At 43.9% G+C, this 18,252-nt stretch overlaps 1 protein-coding gene across 1 annotated transcript in view; it reads left to right on the top strand.

Annotated features, from left to right (window-relative positions):
- The window catches only part of SHANK1 (SH3 and multiple ankyrin repeat domains 1), a 469,770-nt gene that overhangs the window by 152,283 nt on the left and 299,235 nt on the right, over positions 1-18,252 (top strand). Inside the window, exon 2 of the mRNA XM_075280273.1 lies at positions 12,910-13,218. Coding sequence (XP_075136374.1) covers positions 12,949-13,218 — 270 coding nt within the window. The 5' untranslated portion in view covers positions 12,910-12,948. The remainder of the gene's footprint in view (positions 1-12,909; positions 13,219-18,252) is intronic.

Genomic DNA, 18,252 nt, shown 5'->3' on the forward strand with positions numbered 1-18,252 from the left:
TCCCTATCTCTGACCGCAAATCTGGCGAATATGGTGGTGGCCGTTCTTATAAATGGGAGGCCACATGTTTTTGGAAGCCAATGGGTTTTTAAAAAATTTTTTCAATGCTTCCGTTGTCGTAGTTCCTGTCCCACCTCCCCTGCACAGTTATTGGTGCAAAAAACGCGCCAGGGAAGGTGGGAGGGAATACAAATATTTACTGCGTATGCCGCGTGGTATTCGATTGGGAACGAATACCTCCAACGGCCTGATATTCGATCGAATACCTATTTGATCAAACAGTGTTCGCTCATTTCTAGTCATTAACTTTTCAACAAATTTTGCCCATCCGTGCTATAGTGACTTTCATCCTGAAATATCTACTGAATTCTGTCTTGCTACAGAAAGACAAACAAAAGACTGCAAATGGCAAATAATAGCTTAAAATAGAATTCTATGGAGAGGTGAGCAGAAAGAAGTAAGCAGGATTTTGGCAAAGGGAGCTATCACAGCCAGGCAGGCATTTCTCCTGCAGGTGTTGCTGATGGGTAAGCATAGTACTACATGGTCAACTTTCAGATGTAGTATTACAGGGTTGTTATTCATATAGAGCAGTTCCCCATTCTGGCTATAGGTCAGTGGCGTAACTAGGAATGGCGGGGCCCCGTGGCGAACTTTTGACATGGGGCCCCCCCGACACCAAAGATCTCAACTGAGTCCCTCCTACGCATTCCTGCACACAGTATTATGTCCCATAGTGGCCCCTGCACACAGTATTATGTCCCTTAGTGGCCCCTGCACACAGTATTATACCCAATAGTGGCCCCCTGCACACAGTATTATGTCCCTTAGTGGCCCCTACAGGACTAAATACTGTCACCGCTGACCGCTATACCAGGACAAATTGTGGATAAAAAAAAATCTGGTCCTGTGCATTACAATTTATTAACTTCATGTGCCTCATATTAATAGCAGTTAACCCCATAATCTCCCTCACATTAACCCCTGTCTGCCTAACCATAAGAGTTACTGATATGTGAGAGACATGGAGGTAATAATAAAGTATCTTCATTACTATTACCCCCATATGTCTCACATATCAGTAACTCTTATGGTGAGGCAAACAGGGGTTAATGTGAGGGAGATGATGGGGTTAACTGCTATTACTATGAGGCACATGGAGTTACTAAAACACAAGTAATCCCCCCAAATGCCTGATAGTAATAAGTAACCCCAGTACGTACCTGTGTAGCTTCAGTTTCATTTTCCTGGAGCAGCTTCTTCCTCTTCTCTTCTGTGCTGGACGGCAGGGATAAGCCCCGCCTCCTCCTCTCATTGGTGGGCAGAGGACAGCAGAGAAAGGGAGGGGGGAGAGAGGGGGGAAAGTCCTGCAGCGCTGACAGGAGCCAGACCTGCAGCTCCTGTGTCTCAGCCGTTGCTGCAGCTTCGGGGCCCCCTGTTGGTGGGAAAGTATTCCACCAACAGGGGGCCCCGATCATTATACTCGGGGGTCTGAAAAGACCTCCGAGCATAATGATAGCAGCGGTAGCAGCTGTCACCGGGCCCCTAATGTCCCGGGCCCTGTGGCAGCTGCTACCGCTGCTATGGTGGTAGTTACGCCACTGCTATAGGTGTCTATATGCCCTAATTAATGTATAGACAGGGGTTGACTTCACAAGAAAAACTAAGGCTAAGGCCCACGGTCCGGAACCGCCGCGCTAAAGCACTGTGGGAACAACCACTAAATGAACACATTGTGGTTCTTCCCGAAGTGCTTTGAACAGAAAATTCACTGAGTTTTCCTCCGCTGACTTTCTGTTACAATTATATCTATGGGAAAGTTGCCAGAGTTTCCGTAGATATAGTGATATAGTGAACATGCTGCGATTTTCAAAACCAACAGTTTTGGAAATCACAGCGCGTCCGCACTGTGATTTTTTCCGCAAAGTGGGCATTCGCATGAATCCCATCCACTTTGCAAGTACTATAAAACGCCACAATTTTTCCTGCAGCGTTTCTGGCCCGTGGGGCCCCGGCCTTAGGCTAAAGCCTCACGTTGCAGAAATGCAGCTTTTTCTGTTGCAGATTTTACTGTGTTTTTTTGAGCCAAAACAAGGAGTGGATGAAGCAGAAGCGAGAAATATAAGAGCTTCTGGGCTTTGGCTCAAAAATAAGCAGCAAAATCTACAACAAAAAAAGCTGCGTTTCCGCAATGTGGGGCCTAGGCCTAATAGATATTAGCTTAGAATAAATGAAGTAGAAAACTTTGAGGAAAATAAAGTCGCAGATGCTTAAAATTTTTTGACTGAAAATCCACTCCAAGTATTCTCCTAACAAATCATAGAGGCCTAGAACTTACCAAAAGGAATGACCATGGTTCTTGAGAAGTGAAATTTGTTTCAATCATGATACAGTACAATGAAGAAAAGGACTTGACTATAAACTCTCTGACCTAAAGCAGTAGACTTGTCAGCTCATGGACCTTTGTAAGATGCTTTTTGCTGTCCATTTGTCCTTTTACTGTATGTCCTCTATGACTTCCATATATCCTTAGGACATTTAGATGTCATAGCGAGGATCCTTCTACTTAGGCCTCATTTTCATAAACCACAGAGCGGAGATTTTACTCAAAAATACACCTATCCTGTTTAGTTTTATATGGCTGGCCACTGACAACAACTGAACTCTCTGAATTTGTTTCTTTGAAAAAATGTGTCTCTTTTACAGTACCTGTAAAGTGGATGGGATTCTGGCTGATCCCATCCACACATTGCAGAAAAATATCCACAGCGGAGATACTACAATTTGAAAAAAGGTCACTTTTTGTCAATTATGTCAATTTTACCCCCCAAAATGCTGACGTTTTTCCATATCAATATAATAGAAGCAGAAAGTCTGAAACACACTGCGAAAAAAACGCTATGTGTTTCTGCTATATGTTTTGACTGCGGCATGCTACAAGGGGCCTTAGGCTTAAAGTATTGGGGGCATTATAGAACTATGTATTCACTTTTTATTTTAGCTTGTGATCATGTAGAAGACTTCCGATAATGAAACAACTATCCTCGCTGTTTTACTAACAGTAACCCAAAAACTATTTTACGCTGTAACAGAACATCTGGTTTTCATGTATCTTTGAGTAACATCTCCAGAATAACTGTCCAGAATGCCAAAAAGCAAGAACTAGGAACATCTCTCATGCAGCCTGTAAAAGGATGGAGATAGGGCCATCTGGCCTTATGTTTCCTTAATGCAAAAGAACTACAGCAAGAACCACTCAAACATAAGGAACATATGGATTTCACCATAGGACCTTCCAGAAGGTATACAATTTCACAGGGCATGGGATAGTGGCAATAGATAGGTGTGAGACTTAAATGGATGTATGGATACAGGTTTTGTTATTGTTCCACATTGGCTTCGAGCCTGTCCAGAGGAGTGAGCTAAACAAGGTGCAGATGAACACAATATCTGCTCCATATCTGCGGTCAACTGCAATCTGACTATCTGATCCTGCAGGAGTCTCAGGTGTGTAAGGAAATGAAGAACATTAGAGCGAACAAAGCGGGGGGACCAGATGGTATAAGCGCAAGAGTTCTTAAAATGTGCAGTGACCAGCTGTGTGGTATTATAACGCACATGTACAATATGAGCCTGAAGCTGGGGGTGGTACCTCAACTGTGGAAAACATCTTGCGTGGTACCAGTCCCAAAGAAACCCAACCCGATGGGCTACAATGACTACCGACCTGTAGCACTGACATCCCACCTGATGAAGGTCCTAGAGAGACTGGTCCTGACACACCTACGCCCCCTAGTGAGCTTCGCTCTGGACCCCCTCCAGTTTGCCTACCGGCCAGGCATTGGGGTAGATGATGCCATCATCCACCTTCTTCATAGAGCTCTCTCTCACCTGGAGAAACCCGGGAACACTGTGAGAATAATGTTCTTTGATTTCTCCAGTGCGTTCAACACCATTCAGCCAGGGCTACTGAGGGAGAAGCTGAACCTTGGTGGTGTGGACCATCACCTGTCCAACTGGATCCTAGACTACCTGACAAACCGCCCTCAGTATGTGAGAGCCCAGGACTGTGTGTCTGACACTGTGATCTGTAGTACGGGGGCACCTCAAGGTACAGTTCTTGCCCCATTCCTCTTCACACTGTACACTGCTGACTTCAGGCACAACTCATCCAGCTGTTACTTAAAGAAGTACTCCGATGACTCTGCTATAGTCGGTCTTATCACTGATGGCGATGATAGGGAATACAGAGACTTAAACCGGGATTTTGTTGAATGGTGCCAGCAGAACCAGCTCAGGATTAATGCTGGGAAGACCAAGGAGATGGTGGTGGACTTTAGTAAACGGAGAGGTGCTCCGACCCCGGTGGAGATCCAAGGAACATGTATTGAGATAGTCAGGACCTATAAGTACCTGGGCGTGCTCCTCAATAATAAACTAGACTGGGCTGATCACCTGGAGGCGCTGCACAGAAAGGGCCACAGCAGACTCTACCTGCTCAGGAGGCTGAGGGCCTTCGGAGTCCGGGGGACACTTCTTAGGGCCTTCTTCAACTCTGTGGTTGCCTCAGCCATCTTTTTCGGTGTGGCCTGCTGGGGAAGCAGTATATCAACCAGGGACAGAAATAGACTTGACAGGCTGATCAGGAGGGCCAGCTCTGTCCTGGGGAGCCCCTTGGACCCAGTACAGGTGGTGGGTGACAGAAGGATACTGTCTGTGGTGACCTCCATGCGGGAGAACAAATCCCACCCCATGTATGGGACCCTGATGGGACTTGGCAGCACTGTAAGCGACCGTCTGCTTCACCCCAAGTGTGAGAAGGAGCGCTATCGCAGGTCCTTCCTTCCAACCGCGACCAGGCTGTATAATCATCAGACCAAACGAAGAGCTCTCCGCACAGAGAACTAATGATTATGAGGATGACCATGAGGTCTTCCTCTTTCTCTTCTGTTTTTCCTTAGCTGCCATGGACTCCTAGTATATCTTCTCTTCTCAGCTTATCTGTGTCTACGTCTGTAACATATTACTCTGTATTATCCTGTATCTGTATTACTATGCTGCTGTAACACGCTGAAATTTCCCCAAGGTGGGACTATTAAAGGATTATCTTATCTTATCTTATTATAACAGCATTACATTGAGTCTGTAGACATAGAATGTAACCTATAAATTGTGGAAACATGTGATAGTTTCATTGGCACTTTCTGCATTATAAGACATATATCATTTTGTGTCACTTGGTGACTGGATGTGTATAGAGGTGACAGTTTTGCTTGATTTTGTATGTTCCGTTCCTCATTAATTGTACCTGTCACTACTGACTGATCTATTGTTTTGACTGATGAGACTGACCTCACATATCAATGTAATACACAACCACGTGTATATGTTGTACATAAATCACTCTTTGTCATCTTATTGCGCTTATCCTTGAAACTTGCTGTCAGCATTTAAAGTCCACATATGCTTTATGCAGGAATACTCTATTTAGTTACATAGATGAGGGGGGTACCAGTAGTAAGCTTCTTAACATTTTAGATTGTAAATGATGGACACTTATACACATTGGTCCACAGCATCATTTATACAATGTTAATTGCCTGTCTGTTACCAAGGCTGGTCTTCAGGAGTGATGGTGGGCATCACTAAGACAATACTCAGTAAATATTGCAGGACTCCTGGCTCTACCAGACATGTTCAATTTGTTAGCCAACTATATGACAAGTATAGCCTTAATTCCAAAAATGTTCAAGAAACCATCTAGATTGCATAATACCTGCAAAAAATTCAGAGAATCTAGACAAAATCCATATGCACAAGGGACAGGGTTGATGGTCAATATTGGATGCTCATGAATATACAGTTAGGGCCAGAAATATTTGGACAGTGACACAATTTTTGCGAGTTGGGCTCTGCATGCCACCACATTAGTTTTGAAATGAAACCTCTACAACAGAATTCAAGTGCAGATTGTAACGTTTAATTTGAAGGGTTGAACAAAAATATCTGATAGAAAATGTAGGAATTGTACACATTTCTTTACAAACACTCCACATTTTAGGAGCTCAAAAGTAATTGGACAAATAAACATAACCCAAACAAAATATTTTTTTTTTCAATATTTTGTTGCGAATCCTTTGGAGGCAATCACTGCCTTAAGTCTGGAACCCATGGACATCACCAAACGCTGGGTTTCCTCCTTCTTAATGCTTTGCCAGGCCTTTACAGCCGCAGCCTTCAGGTCTTGCTTGTTTGTGGGTCTTTCCGCCTTAAGTCTGGATTTGAGCAAGTGAAATGCATGCTCAATTGGGTTAAGATCTGGTGATTGACTTGGCCATTGCAGAATGTTCCACTTTTTTGCACTCATGAACTCCTGGGTAGCTTTGGCTGTATGCTTGGGGTCATTGTCCATCTGTACTATGAAGCGCCATCCGATCAACTTGGCAGCATTTGGCTGAATCTGGGCTGAAAGTATATCCCGGTACACTTCAGAATTCATCCGGCTACTCTTGTCTGCTGTTATGTCATCAATAAACACAAGTGACCCAGTGCCATTGAAACCATGTTTTACAGAGGATGTGGTGTGCCTTGGATCATGTGCCGTTCCCTTTCTTCTCCAAACTTTTTTCTTCCCATCATTCTGGTACAGGTTGATCTTTGTCTCATCTGTCCATAGAATACTTTTCCAGAACTGAGCTGGCTTCTTGAGGTGTTTTTCAGCAAATTTAACTCTGGCCTGTCTATTTTTGGAATTGATGAATGGTTTGCATCTAGATGTGAACCCTTTGTTTTTACTTTCATGGAGTCTTCTCTTTACTGTTGACTTAGAGACAGATACACCTACTTCACTGAGAGTGTTCTGGACTTCAGTTGATGTTGTGAACGGGTTCTTCTTGACCAAAGAAAGTATACAGCGATCATCCACCACTGTTGTCATCCGTGGACGCCCAGGCCTTTTTGAGTTCCCAAGCTCACCAGTCAATTCCTTTTTTCTTAGAATGTACCCGACTGTTGATTTTGCTACTCCAAGCATGTCTGCTATCTCTCTGATGGATTTTTTCTTTTTTTTCAGCCTCAGGATGTTCTGCTTCACCTCAATTGAGAGTTCCTTTGACCGCATGTTGTCTGGTCACAGCAACAGCTTCCAAATGCAAAACCACACACCTGGAATCAACCCCAGACCTTTTAACTACTTCATTGATTACAGGTTTACGAGGGAGACGCATTCAGAGTTAATTGCAGCCCTTAGAGTCCATTGTCCAATTACTTTTGGTCCCTTGAAAAAGAGGAGGCTATGCATTACAGAGCTATGATTCCTAAACCCTTTCTCCGATTTGGATGTGGAAACTCTCATATTGCAGCTGGGAGTGTGCACTTTCAGCCCATATTATATATATAATTGTATTTCTGAACATGTTTTAGTAAACAGCTAAAATAACAAAACTTGTGTCACTGTCCAAATATTTCTGGCCCTAACTGTATATACACTCACCGGCCACTTTATTAGGTACACCATGCTAGTAACGGGTTGGACCCCCTTTTGCCTTCAGAACTGCCTCAATTCTTCGTGGCATAGATTCAACAAGGTTCTGGAAGCATTCCTCAGAGATTTTGGTCCATATTGACTTGATGGCATCACACAGTTGCCGCAGATTTGTCGGCTGCACATCCATGATGCGAATCTCCCGTTCCACCACATCCCAAAGATGCTCTATTGGATTGAGATGTGGTGACTGTGGAGGTCATTGGAGTACAGTGAACTCATTGTCATGTTCAAGAAACCAGTCTGAGAGGATTCCAGCTTTATGACATGGTGCATTATCCTGCTGAAAGTAGCCATCAGATGTTGGGTACATTGTGGTCATAAAGGGATGGACATGGTCAGCAACAATACTCAGGTAGGCTTTGGCGTTGCAACGATGCTCAATTGGTACCAAGGGGCCCAAAGAGTGCCAAGAAAATATTCCCCACACCATGACACCACCACCACCAGCCTGAACCGTTGATACAAGGCAGGATGGATCCATGCTTTCATGTTGTTGACGCCAAATTCTGACCCTACCATCCGAATGTCGCAGCAGAAATCGAGACTCATCAGACCAGGCAACGTTTTTCCAATCTTCAATTGTCCAATTTCGATGAGCTTGTGCAAATTGTAGCCTCAGTTTCCTGTTCTTAGCTGAAAGGAGTGGCACCCGGTGTGGTCTTCTGCTGCTGTAGCCCGTCTGCCTCAAAGTTCGACGTACTGTGCGTTCAGAGATGCTCTTCTGGCTACCTTGGTTGTAACGGGTGGCTATTTGAGTCACTGTTGCCTTTCTATCAGCTCGAACCAGTCTGGCCATTCTCCTCTGACCTCTGGCATCAACAACGCATTTCCGCCCACAGAACTGCCGCTCACTGGATGTTTTTTTCTTTTTCGGACCATTCTCTGTAAATCCTAGAGATGGTTGTGCGTGAAAATCCCAGTAGATCAGCAGTTTCTGAAATACTCAGACCAGCCTTTCTGGCACCAACAACCATGGCACATTCAAAGGCACTCAAATCACCTTTCTTCCCCATACTGATGCTCGGTTTGAACTGCAGGAGATTGTCTTGACCATGTCTACATGCCTAAATGCACTGAGTTGCCGCCATGTGATTGGCTGATTAGAAATTAAGTGTTAACGAGCAGTTGGACAGGTGTACCTAATAAAGTGGCCGGTGAGTGTATATATATATATATATATATATATATATATATATATATATATATATATGGGAAGTTAGGTTGTTAGAAGCACTGGTGCAGACCCAGACAGTCAAGACAGGGCACAAAATATGCAGCAAACTGGTTCATTTAGAAAAAAACAGGAAAAAAAAATAAACCTTGACTTCAGGCACAAAATGAGAAAAACAAAATATAACCTTAACCTCAGACAAAAACAAAATAAAAACCTGCTTGTCTGAGCAACTAACTAAACAAAATGGATAACCTAACTATACGGGTGGCTTACTTCTAGCCACATGAACAAAACAGGTGCAATATAGTCTCTCCGGACTCAGGGTTACAGGACAAACCCATACACCTTGTGGGGGGCTAACAATATCTTATGAAAAATTATGTATAGAGGTGGGGGCCGAGATTGTTCTATCTGTCCATTTCCCAGAGATGAGCAGTTTGGAACTTGCCAGACTGGTTATGTAGACACTATGCTCTGTGTATTGGGTGATGCTATCTTACAAAGAACGGAGACAGATTGGCTGGGACCAGGGGCATTGTTAGGAAAGATCAAAGACGAAAGACCCCTTTTTAGATAAAGGGAGAAGAGAAGGGTAATTAAGCTAATTGTCTCCAACAAGGATGTAAACACAGGATGTCTATTGTCTTTAGAATGCCTTGAGATATACATCTAGAGAGAGAGACTGTGGGGTGGTAGTTTCCTGTTGGAATGTACTAATTAGATGTAATTAGGCCTTAGCCAATGAGAAGATGCTAGGTTATGTTACTATGTCATTAGAATAACCCAACCTGTATAAATACTACCTCTCTGTAACAATAAATCAGAATCCATTTTGATACACCACCATCTGTGTCTTTGTAGTTCTCCAGGCTAAAGGATGGCTGCAGCCAATCCAGGCCTGTTATTTAATTTGAAACTACAACAACATAAGCTCTGGGGGTCTTGTGCCCCTAACAACCTCCTTTCACCTCACGGAACTGCACTGTAATGCAAGAGCTGTAGCCTTTTCTGGCCCATTAATGAACCAAAGATGGTGACCGGTTCCGTTTAAGCCTGAAAGATAAAAGCAATTAGCTTCAACCGACAAATGCATGATTTGTTACTAACATATATGCCAGGTGGTAATTGTTTCGTATTGTTATGGACTGAAAAAAACAGGATGAAGATCCGCATACAAGTCAGTGTAAAAAATTTAAAAGACTTGCTCCATCAAAATCACAGGCAGATACTAAGCAGTAAAAAGATGCCCTAGGGCCTCCCACACGACATGAAACTACTTCATAGTAAGGTGGGGTAAATAATTGGCACAGTAAACTTCACAGTCCAGTCACATTAGTGTGACCACCTGTCAAAATGCAGAATAAGCACTTTTCGCAGAGCGGTGCAGGAAGAGATGGGATGTTGTGATGATGTTCACTGGGATGTTGAGCCATGCCGACTCCAGTGCCGTGGCTAGTTGTGCTAGGTTACGTGGTTCAGCATCAATGGTGGGTTGAAGTCTGGGGAATTTGCTGGCCAAAGGAGTACAGTAAACTCATCCTGGTGCTCCTCGAACCACGCACATACACTGCGAGCTTTATGACACGTCACATTGTCCTACTGGCAGATGCCATCATCCTGAGGAAAAACAATTCGCATGTAGGGGTGAACATAGTCCCCAAGGATAGATGCATACTTGTGTTGATCCATCGTGCCTTCCACAATGATGAGTGCACCCAGATGGCTGATGACATGTGCCTTCTGCGATTAGTTATTTAATGTTGACGTCAATAGTAGGCGGTGGTCACATTAATATGACTGGACTGTGAATTTGTTATACATCCTCCACCTCTTATGCCTCCCCTTCCCCATGCTTGGGAAAAAAAAAAAGACTTTAAAGGGGCTCTATCAGCAAAATTATGCTGTATGAGCCCCACATATGCATGAATAGCCTTTACAAAGGCTATTCAGGCACCACTAATGTTATTTTAACCCCCCCCCCCTCCGTTTTAAAATAAAACCATAAAAACATATATGTAAATTAAACTTATTGTGCACGGTGGGCGGTCGTGCACGGTCCGACGTCATCTTCTGGCACACCTTCCTCTTCTTTCTTCTTCTTTCGGCAATGCCCTCCGGTCCTGGCTCTTTCGGTGGGATCAGCTCAAATCCGGCGTGTGCGCAGTATCGCTCCCTCCGGAGTGCTACTGTGCACACTCGGGCGCCATTTTTCTCAATGGCAGTATGCTCGCGTCCTTGAGACAAGCTATACTGCGCACGCGCCAGATTTGAACGAATCCCACCGGAAGAAAAGGACGATGAAGCCGGGGAAGAGCCAGGACTGGAGGGCATTGCCAAAAGAAGAAGAAAGAAGAGGAAGGCATGCCAGAAGATGACGTCGGACCATGCATGACCACCCAGCGTGCACAATAAGTATAATTTACATATATGTTTTTATGGTTTTATTTTAAAACGAGGGGGGGGGGGGTTAAAATAAGATTATCGGGCCTGAATGGCCTTTTTAAAGGCTATTCACGCATATGTGGGGCTCATACAGCATAATTTTGCTGATAGAGCCCCGTTAACACCTAGGACTTGAAGGACAGCATACAAGAAGACTGAGACAGTACTAACTGATAAAACACTTGCAAGGAGACTTGTAGATAGCATAAGATGTACAATATCCTATTTATCCAATATGTGTTTTGTTACATGAATTGAATAGAATGTCCCTTTGCTGGGTTTTCTTGTATCTTCTGATTTGCACATCATGCTGCTAGAAAATATTTTTACAGGAAGGTATATATTCAAGGGATCCGCAGATGTTACCATAAGAACAAGACATTGCACATAATGTTCGGCTTGTGAAAAAGTAAAAAGCACAGCGAACATAAATATAAGTATGATAATGTGATTTAAAGATATCCCACTGAGCGACATTTCAAAACAGATCATTGTCAAGGACTTATGTTTTAATTTTTCCTTTCTCATATTTTTTTTTACAATACTTTCAAGTAAAGACAGAAAAATGTGGGCAGCCGTCCTTGTATCTAAATTACTTTTACACAGTAACATAATCAGGAGTGCTTTGAAATAGATCTGAAATTTCCAAAGAAATCAGAAAACAATTTTAAAAGGGAAAAAAATGAAAAAAAAAAATAAAAAAAATAACCTGAGCTTCTGTTTGTATCCTACTGTTAGGAAAAGCATACATCCGTCCAGATTTATGTTGGATATTGTTGGACTGTTTGGTTAGATTTTGATTCAGACCCATAAAAGATCTGTTTTTTGAGGGCTGGATGCAATTGACAGATTGTTTTTCTACCCCAAATTGGTCCCAGAAAGTGTAACAAAGTATTGACCTTTCTTAACTTGCCTCTTAGTAAACTTTCTGTTCCTGACCAGCACAGTGGCTCAGTGAGTAGCACTGTAGTCTTGCAGTGCTGGAGTCCTGGGTTCAAATCCTACCAAGAACAACATCTGGAAGGAGTTTGTATGTTCTCCCTGTGTTTATGTGGGTTTCCTCCCACACTCCAAAGACATACTGATAGGGAAAAAAACAAAGTGTGGTGAGGAACACCTCCCTCCCTTGATATTACTTGTCCATAGATGAGTATTGGGGTGGGGTGTTTGTCATCGCTGGATGGTAAGCAACGGCCCCCTCACAGTACAGCGCTATAGATGCTGCTCTGAGGAAGGGCGTTTATGGCTGACTGTCAGAAACACCCTTCTGACAGTGAAGAGCTACGGTACTGGCAGCGATAGTTGTTCACCGGGTGCACAGAACGTGAAAGCCAATAGTGTGCAGAATTCAGTGCACTGTCGGCTTTCTAGTGGTATATTACACCGCATGTGCCCCAGGAGTTGAAAGGTCCTCTTTAAGTTTTAGTTTCTGCATAGAGATCTGGTTAAAAGTGTTGTATAAAACTTCAGGCAATGATGGAAACCCAACACTGAATTGGATGCGATTATATTCTGTGTACCAAATATAACACTTTATTATTATTATTATTATTATTATTATTATTATTATTATTATTTTTTGGAAATGACTAGTGTAAATGTGAGCATAGCCTTACTTAGTAGCGAGTGACAATGACTAAAAGAACTTGAAATATATGTCTACGATAGACACAATGAGCTAGACTAAACTTTTTAGTGCAAATGATGTAACCAATAAGTAATATGTTCCTTCTTGTTTCTCACTTAGCTGGCCCTGTAATGCTGCTGTGGTTTTGCCTTCCTGACAATGCCCCAGAGCCCTGTATCAAGCGAGGAGGAGAGGAGGAGCATATCCGAATATCCTGGGGAAGAGTCGGACTCAGACAGCTCCAGAGAGGACACTGTCCCTGGAGGGAAAAACAATCCCACTTCCGCCACCAGCAAAATTAGCCCTAACCCTCTTTCAGCATCCTCGGTAGCAGCAAGAAGAATAAAGGAGAGATCTATGTCTGTTCCTGACGATTCCAATTTCAGTATGATGGTCTTTCGCATTGGTATCCCTGACCTTCATCAAACAGTAAGGATTGGGAGCAAATGGGAATAGCACTGAAATATATTATGACATAATATTATAATAATGCTCATTTGGAAGAAAGCCATGGCACTGAAATAATCTATAGTTTCACTACCAATAACACAGTCCTCTTCATGGACTGTCAAAATGTGAACTGTAATTGTTTGCCTACAGGGTTGTCCATGCTCTGTTACATCTGCCTTACTAATGGTCTGTATTGCCTACAATATGTTACTTTCTCTGCTATTGTACAGTTACTCCTGGCTGTATTACATATAAACATACTAGTAGTTGTTATAATGAATAAAGGAGGGGCTTCCAGCTAATTAAAATACACCACACAGTGATGTCACCTGAGTTTCCTTACCTCTTCTTTTAATATTTCTTTCATTACATAATGTATTTCTATACAGAGAAATATCTCTATATGTCAGTACATTGTATATTTTTAAGCATACAATGTACCAGAACATAGAGATATTTCTCTATATGCCAATAGATTATGTAGGGAAAGAAATTAAAAAAGAGAAGGTAAGAGAAAAATTAATACAACTGTATCTAGTGGACTTTGTGGCTCAGTCAGTTGGGTGAAAATTTGGTGTATGTCTGTGCACCATGTTGTAGGATCAAGCCCTGTCTTATGTATTGCCATAACCGTTATGAACCACAGTATTTAACATGATCACTAAATGATGTTAATAAAAATGACGCAAATCCACAAATCACCCTGTGAAGGGCTCTCCCAGGTTGACGTCTCTATGCACCTCTACTTCAGAGCCAAATGTAAAACGTGTTGCAGCCATTATGGGGATATTAGTAGCATAAAAACTGATAGAACACGGTGTATGAAGGTTTATACAATCCTAGAATAGACTACTGTGCAGATATTTCAAACTTTCAGGTACTCTTTAATAGATTATTTGTAAAATGCACCGTAGTCTATAAGAAATTGACCCTAGTGGTAAGTGACTGGATTTAAAGTCACAACCAGATGTGGTTTTCTCCTGCTTAGAGACATACTGTATACTATTACTATTATACATTATACTATTATATTATATAGCTCTGCAGACCACTTAAGTGAATACAGTAGACTCACAGGTAACATCTCTGTCTGTAGTCATTCCCATTTCTTGTCTTTTCCATCTGATCAAGGTCACTGACATATTAATATTATTATTTATTAGAGATGAGCGAACACTAAAATGTTCGAGGTTCGAAATTCGATTCGAACAGCCGCTCACTGTTCGAGTGTTCGAATGGGTTTCGAACCCCATTATAGTCTATGGGGAACATAAACTCGTTAAGGGGGAAACCCAAATTCGTGTCTGGAGGGTCACCAAGTCCACTATGACACCCCAGGAAATGATACCAACACCCTGGAATGACACTGGGACAGCAGGGGAAGCATGTCTGGGGGCATAAAAGTCACTTTATTTCATGGAAATCCCTGTCAGTTTGCGATTTTCGCAAGCTAACTTTTCCCCATAGAAATGCATTGGCCAGTGCTGATTGGCCAGAGTACGGAACTCGACCAATCAGCGCTGGCTCTGCTGGAGGAGGCGGAGTCTAATATCGCTCCACACCAGTCTCCATTCAGGTCCGACCTTAGACTCCGCCTCCTCCGGCAGAGCCAGCGCTGATTGGCCGAAGGCTGGCCAATGCATTCCTATGCGAATGCAGAGACTTAGCAGTGCTGAGTCAGTTTTGCTCAACTACACATCTGATGCACACTCGGCACTGCTACATCAGATGTAGCAATCTGATGTAGCAGAGCCGAGGGTGCACTAGAACCCCTGTGCAAACTCAGTTCACGCTAATAGAATGCATTGGCCAGCGCTGATTGGCCAATGCATTCTATTAGCCCGATGAAGTAGAGCTGAATTGTGTGTGTTAAGCACACACATTCAGCACTGCTTCATCACGCCAATACAATGCATTAGCCAGTGCTGATTGGCCAGAGTACGGAATTCGGCCAATCAGCGCTGGCTCTGCTGGAGGAGGCGGAGTCTAAGGTCGGACCTGAATGGAGACTGGTGTGGAGCGATCTTAGACTCCGCCTCCTCCAGCAGAGCCAGCGCTGATTGGCCGAATTCCGTACTCTGGCCAATCAGCGCTGGCCAATGCATTCTATTAGCCCAATGAAGTAGAGCTGAATGTGTGTGCTTAGCACACACATTCAGCTCTACTTCATCGGGCTAATAGAATGCATTGGCCAATCAGTGCTGGCCAATGCATTCTATTAGCTTGATGAAGCAGAGTGTGCACAAGGGTTCAAGCGCACCCTCGGCTCTGATGTAGCAGAGCCGAGGGTGCACAAGGGTTCAAGTGCACCCTCGGCTCTCCTACATCAGAGCCGAGGGTGCGCTTGAACCCTTGTGCAGCCTCAGCTCTGCTACATCAGAGCCGAGGGTGCGCTTGAACCCTTGTGCACACTCTGCTTCATCAAGCTAATAGAATGCATTGGCCAGCACTGATTGGCCAGAGTACGGAATTCGGCCAATCAGCGCTGGCCAATGCATCCCTATGGGAAAAAGTTTATCTCACAAAAATCACAATTACACACCCGATAGAGCCCCAAAAAGTTATTTTTAATAACATTCCCCCCTAAATAAAGGTTATCCCTAGCTATCCCTGCCTGTACAGCTATCCCTGTCTCATAGTCACAAAGTTCACATTCTCATATGACCCGGATTTGAAATCCACTATTCGTCTAAAATGGAGGTCACCTGATTTCGGCAGCCAATGACTTTTTCCAATTTTTTTCAATGCCCCCAGTGTCGTAGTTCCTGTCCCACCTCCCCTGCGCTGTTATTGGTGCAAAAAAGGCACCAGGGAAGGTGGGAGGGGAATCGAATTTTGGCGCACTTTACCACGCGGTGTTCGATTCGATTCGAACATGGCGAACACCCTGATATCCGATCGAACATGTGTTCGATAGAACACTGTTCGCTCATCTCTATTATTTATATAACACCATTAATTCCATGGTGCTTTACATTTGAAGGTTTACATACGGTACACAAAATATAAGATAAGATAAGATAATCCTTTAATAGTCCCACAGTGGGGAAATTTCAGTATGTTACAGCTGCAAAGTAATACAGATACAGGATAATACACAGTAATATATTACAGAAGTAGACACACATATGCTGAGAAAGATATACTAGGAGTCCATAGCAGCTAAGGAACAGAGAAGAAAGAAGGAGGACATTCATAGTCATTTAGTTGTCTGTGCGGAGTGTCTTCACTTGGTCTGATGTAGATTATACAGCCTGATCGCGGTTGGAAGGAAGGACTTGCGATAGCGCTCCTTCTCACACTTGGGGTGAAGCAGACGGTCACTTACAGTGCTGCCAAGTCCCATCAGGGTCCCATACATGGGGTGGGATTTGTTCTCCCGCATGTAGGTCACCACAGACAGTATCCGTCTGTCACCCACCACCTGTACTGGGTCCAGGGGGCTCCCCAGGACAGAGCTGGCCCTTCTGATCAGCCTGTCAAGTCTATTTCTGTCCCTGGTTGATATACTGCTCCCCCAGCAGGTTACACCGAAAAAGATAGCTGAAGCAACCACCGAGTTGAAAAAGGCTCTAAGAAGTGTCCCCTGGACTCCGAAGGCCCTCAGCCTCCTGAGCAGGTAGAGTCTGCTGTGGCCCTTTCTGTGCAGCGCCTCCAGGTGATCAGCCAAGTCTAGTTTATTATTGAGGAGCACACCCAGATACTTATAGGTCCTGACTATCTCAATGCATGTCCCCTGGATTTCCACTGGGATCGGAGAACTCCTCCGTTTCCCAAAGTCCACCACCATCTCCTTGTTCTTCCCAGCATTAATCCTGAGATGGTTCTGCTGGCACCATTGAGCAAAATCCCGGTTTATGTCTCTCAGTGATAAGGCCGACTATAGCAGAGTCATCAGAGTACTTCTGTAAGTAACAGCTGGAGGAGTTGTGCCTAAAGTCAGCAGTGTACAGTGTGAAGAGGAATGGGGCAAGAACTGTACCTTGTGGTGCCCCCGTACTACAGATCACAGTGTCAGACACACAGTCCCGGGCTCTCATATACTGAGGGCGGTTTGTCAGGTAGTCAGGTAGGATCCAGTTGGACAGGTGATGGTCCACACCACCAAGGTTCAGCTTCTCCCTCAGTAGCTCTGACTGAATGGTGTTGAAAGCACTGGAGAAATCAAAGAACATTATTCTCACAGTGTTCCCGGGTTTCTCCAGGTGAGAGAGAGCTTTCTGAAGAAGGTGGATGATGGCGTCATCTACCCCAATGCGCGGCCGATAGGCAAACTGAAGGGGGTCCAGAGCGGAGCACACTAAAGGGCGTAGGTGTGTCAGGACCAGTCTCTCTAGGACCTTCATCAGGTGGGATGTCAGTCCTACAGGTCTGTAGTCATTGTAGTCCATTGGGTTGGGTTTCTTTGGGACTGGTACCACACAAGATGTTTTCCACAGTTGAGGTACCACTCCCAGCTTTAGACTCATATTGTACATGTGCGTAATAATACCACACAGCTGGTCACTGCACATTTTAAGAACTATATACAAACAAATATACAAACAAATATAATGCTAACAGTGACCGACTGGCACAGTGGGATAGAGGGTCCTGCCCGCAAGGGTTTACAGTCTATGAGGGAAGAGGGATAGAGACAGAAGGTGAGGTGAGAGACTGTTCAGATGGTGGTGTGGTAAAAGTAGCATTATTGGAAGTTGTAGGCCTTCCTGAATAGGTGAGTCTTCAGGGCCTTCTTGAAGTATGTGTCTTGGTAAGGAGTTCCAGAGTATGGGGGATGCACGATAGAAATCTTGGAGATGGTTGTGTGAAGAGTGGATAACAGCAGAGCGGAGTAGGAGCTCTTTGGAGGATTTGAGGTTAAGTTTGGGCAGGTAGCGGAAGATTAGGTTGGAGATATATGGAGGGGACAGGTTGTGGATGGCTTTGTATGTCAGCATTACTAACTTGAACTCTCAATTTGCTGGGAAATGGATAGCTAGTGAAGGAATAGGCAGATGGGAGTGGCCGATG

This window comes from Leptodactylus fuscus, chromosome 6 (genome assembly GCF_031893055.1).
Source record: "Leptodactylus fuscus isolate aLepFus1 chromosome 6, aLepFus1.hap2, whole genome shotgun sequence".
Classification (NCBI taxonomy): Eukaryota; Metazoa; Chordata; class Amphibia; order Anura; family Leptodactylidae; genus Leptodactylus; species Leptodactylus fuscus.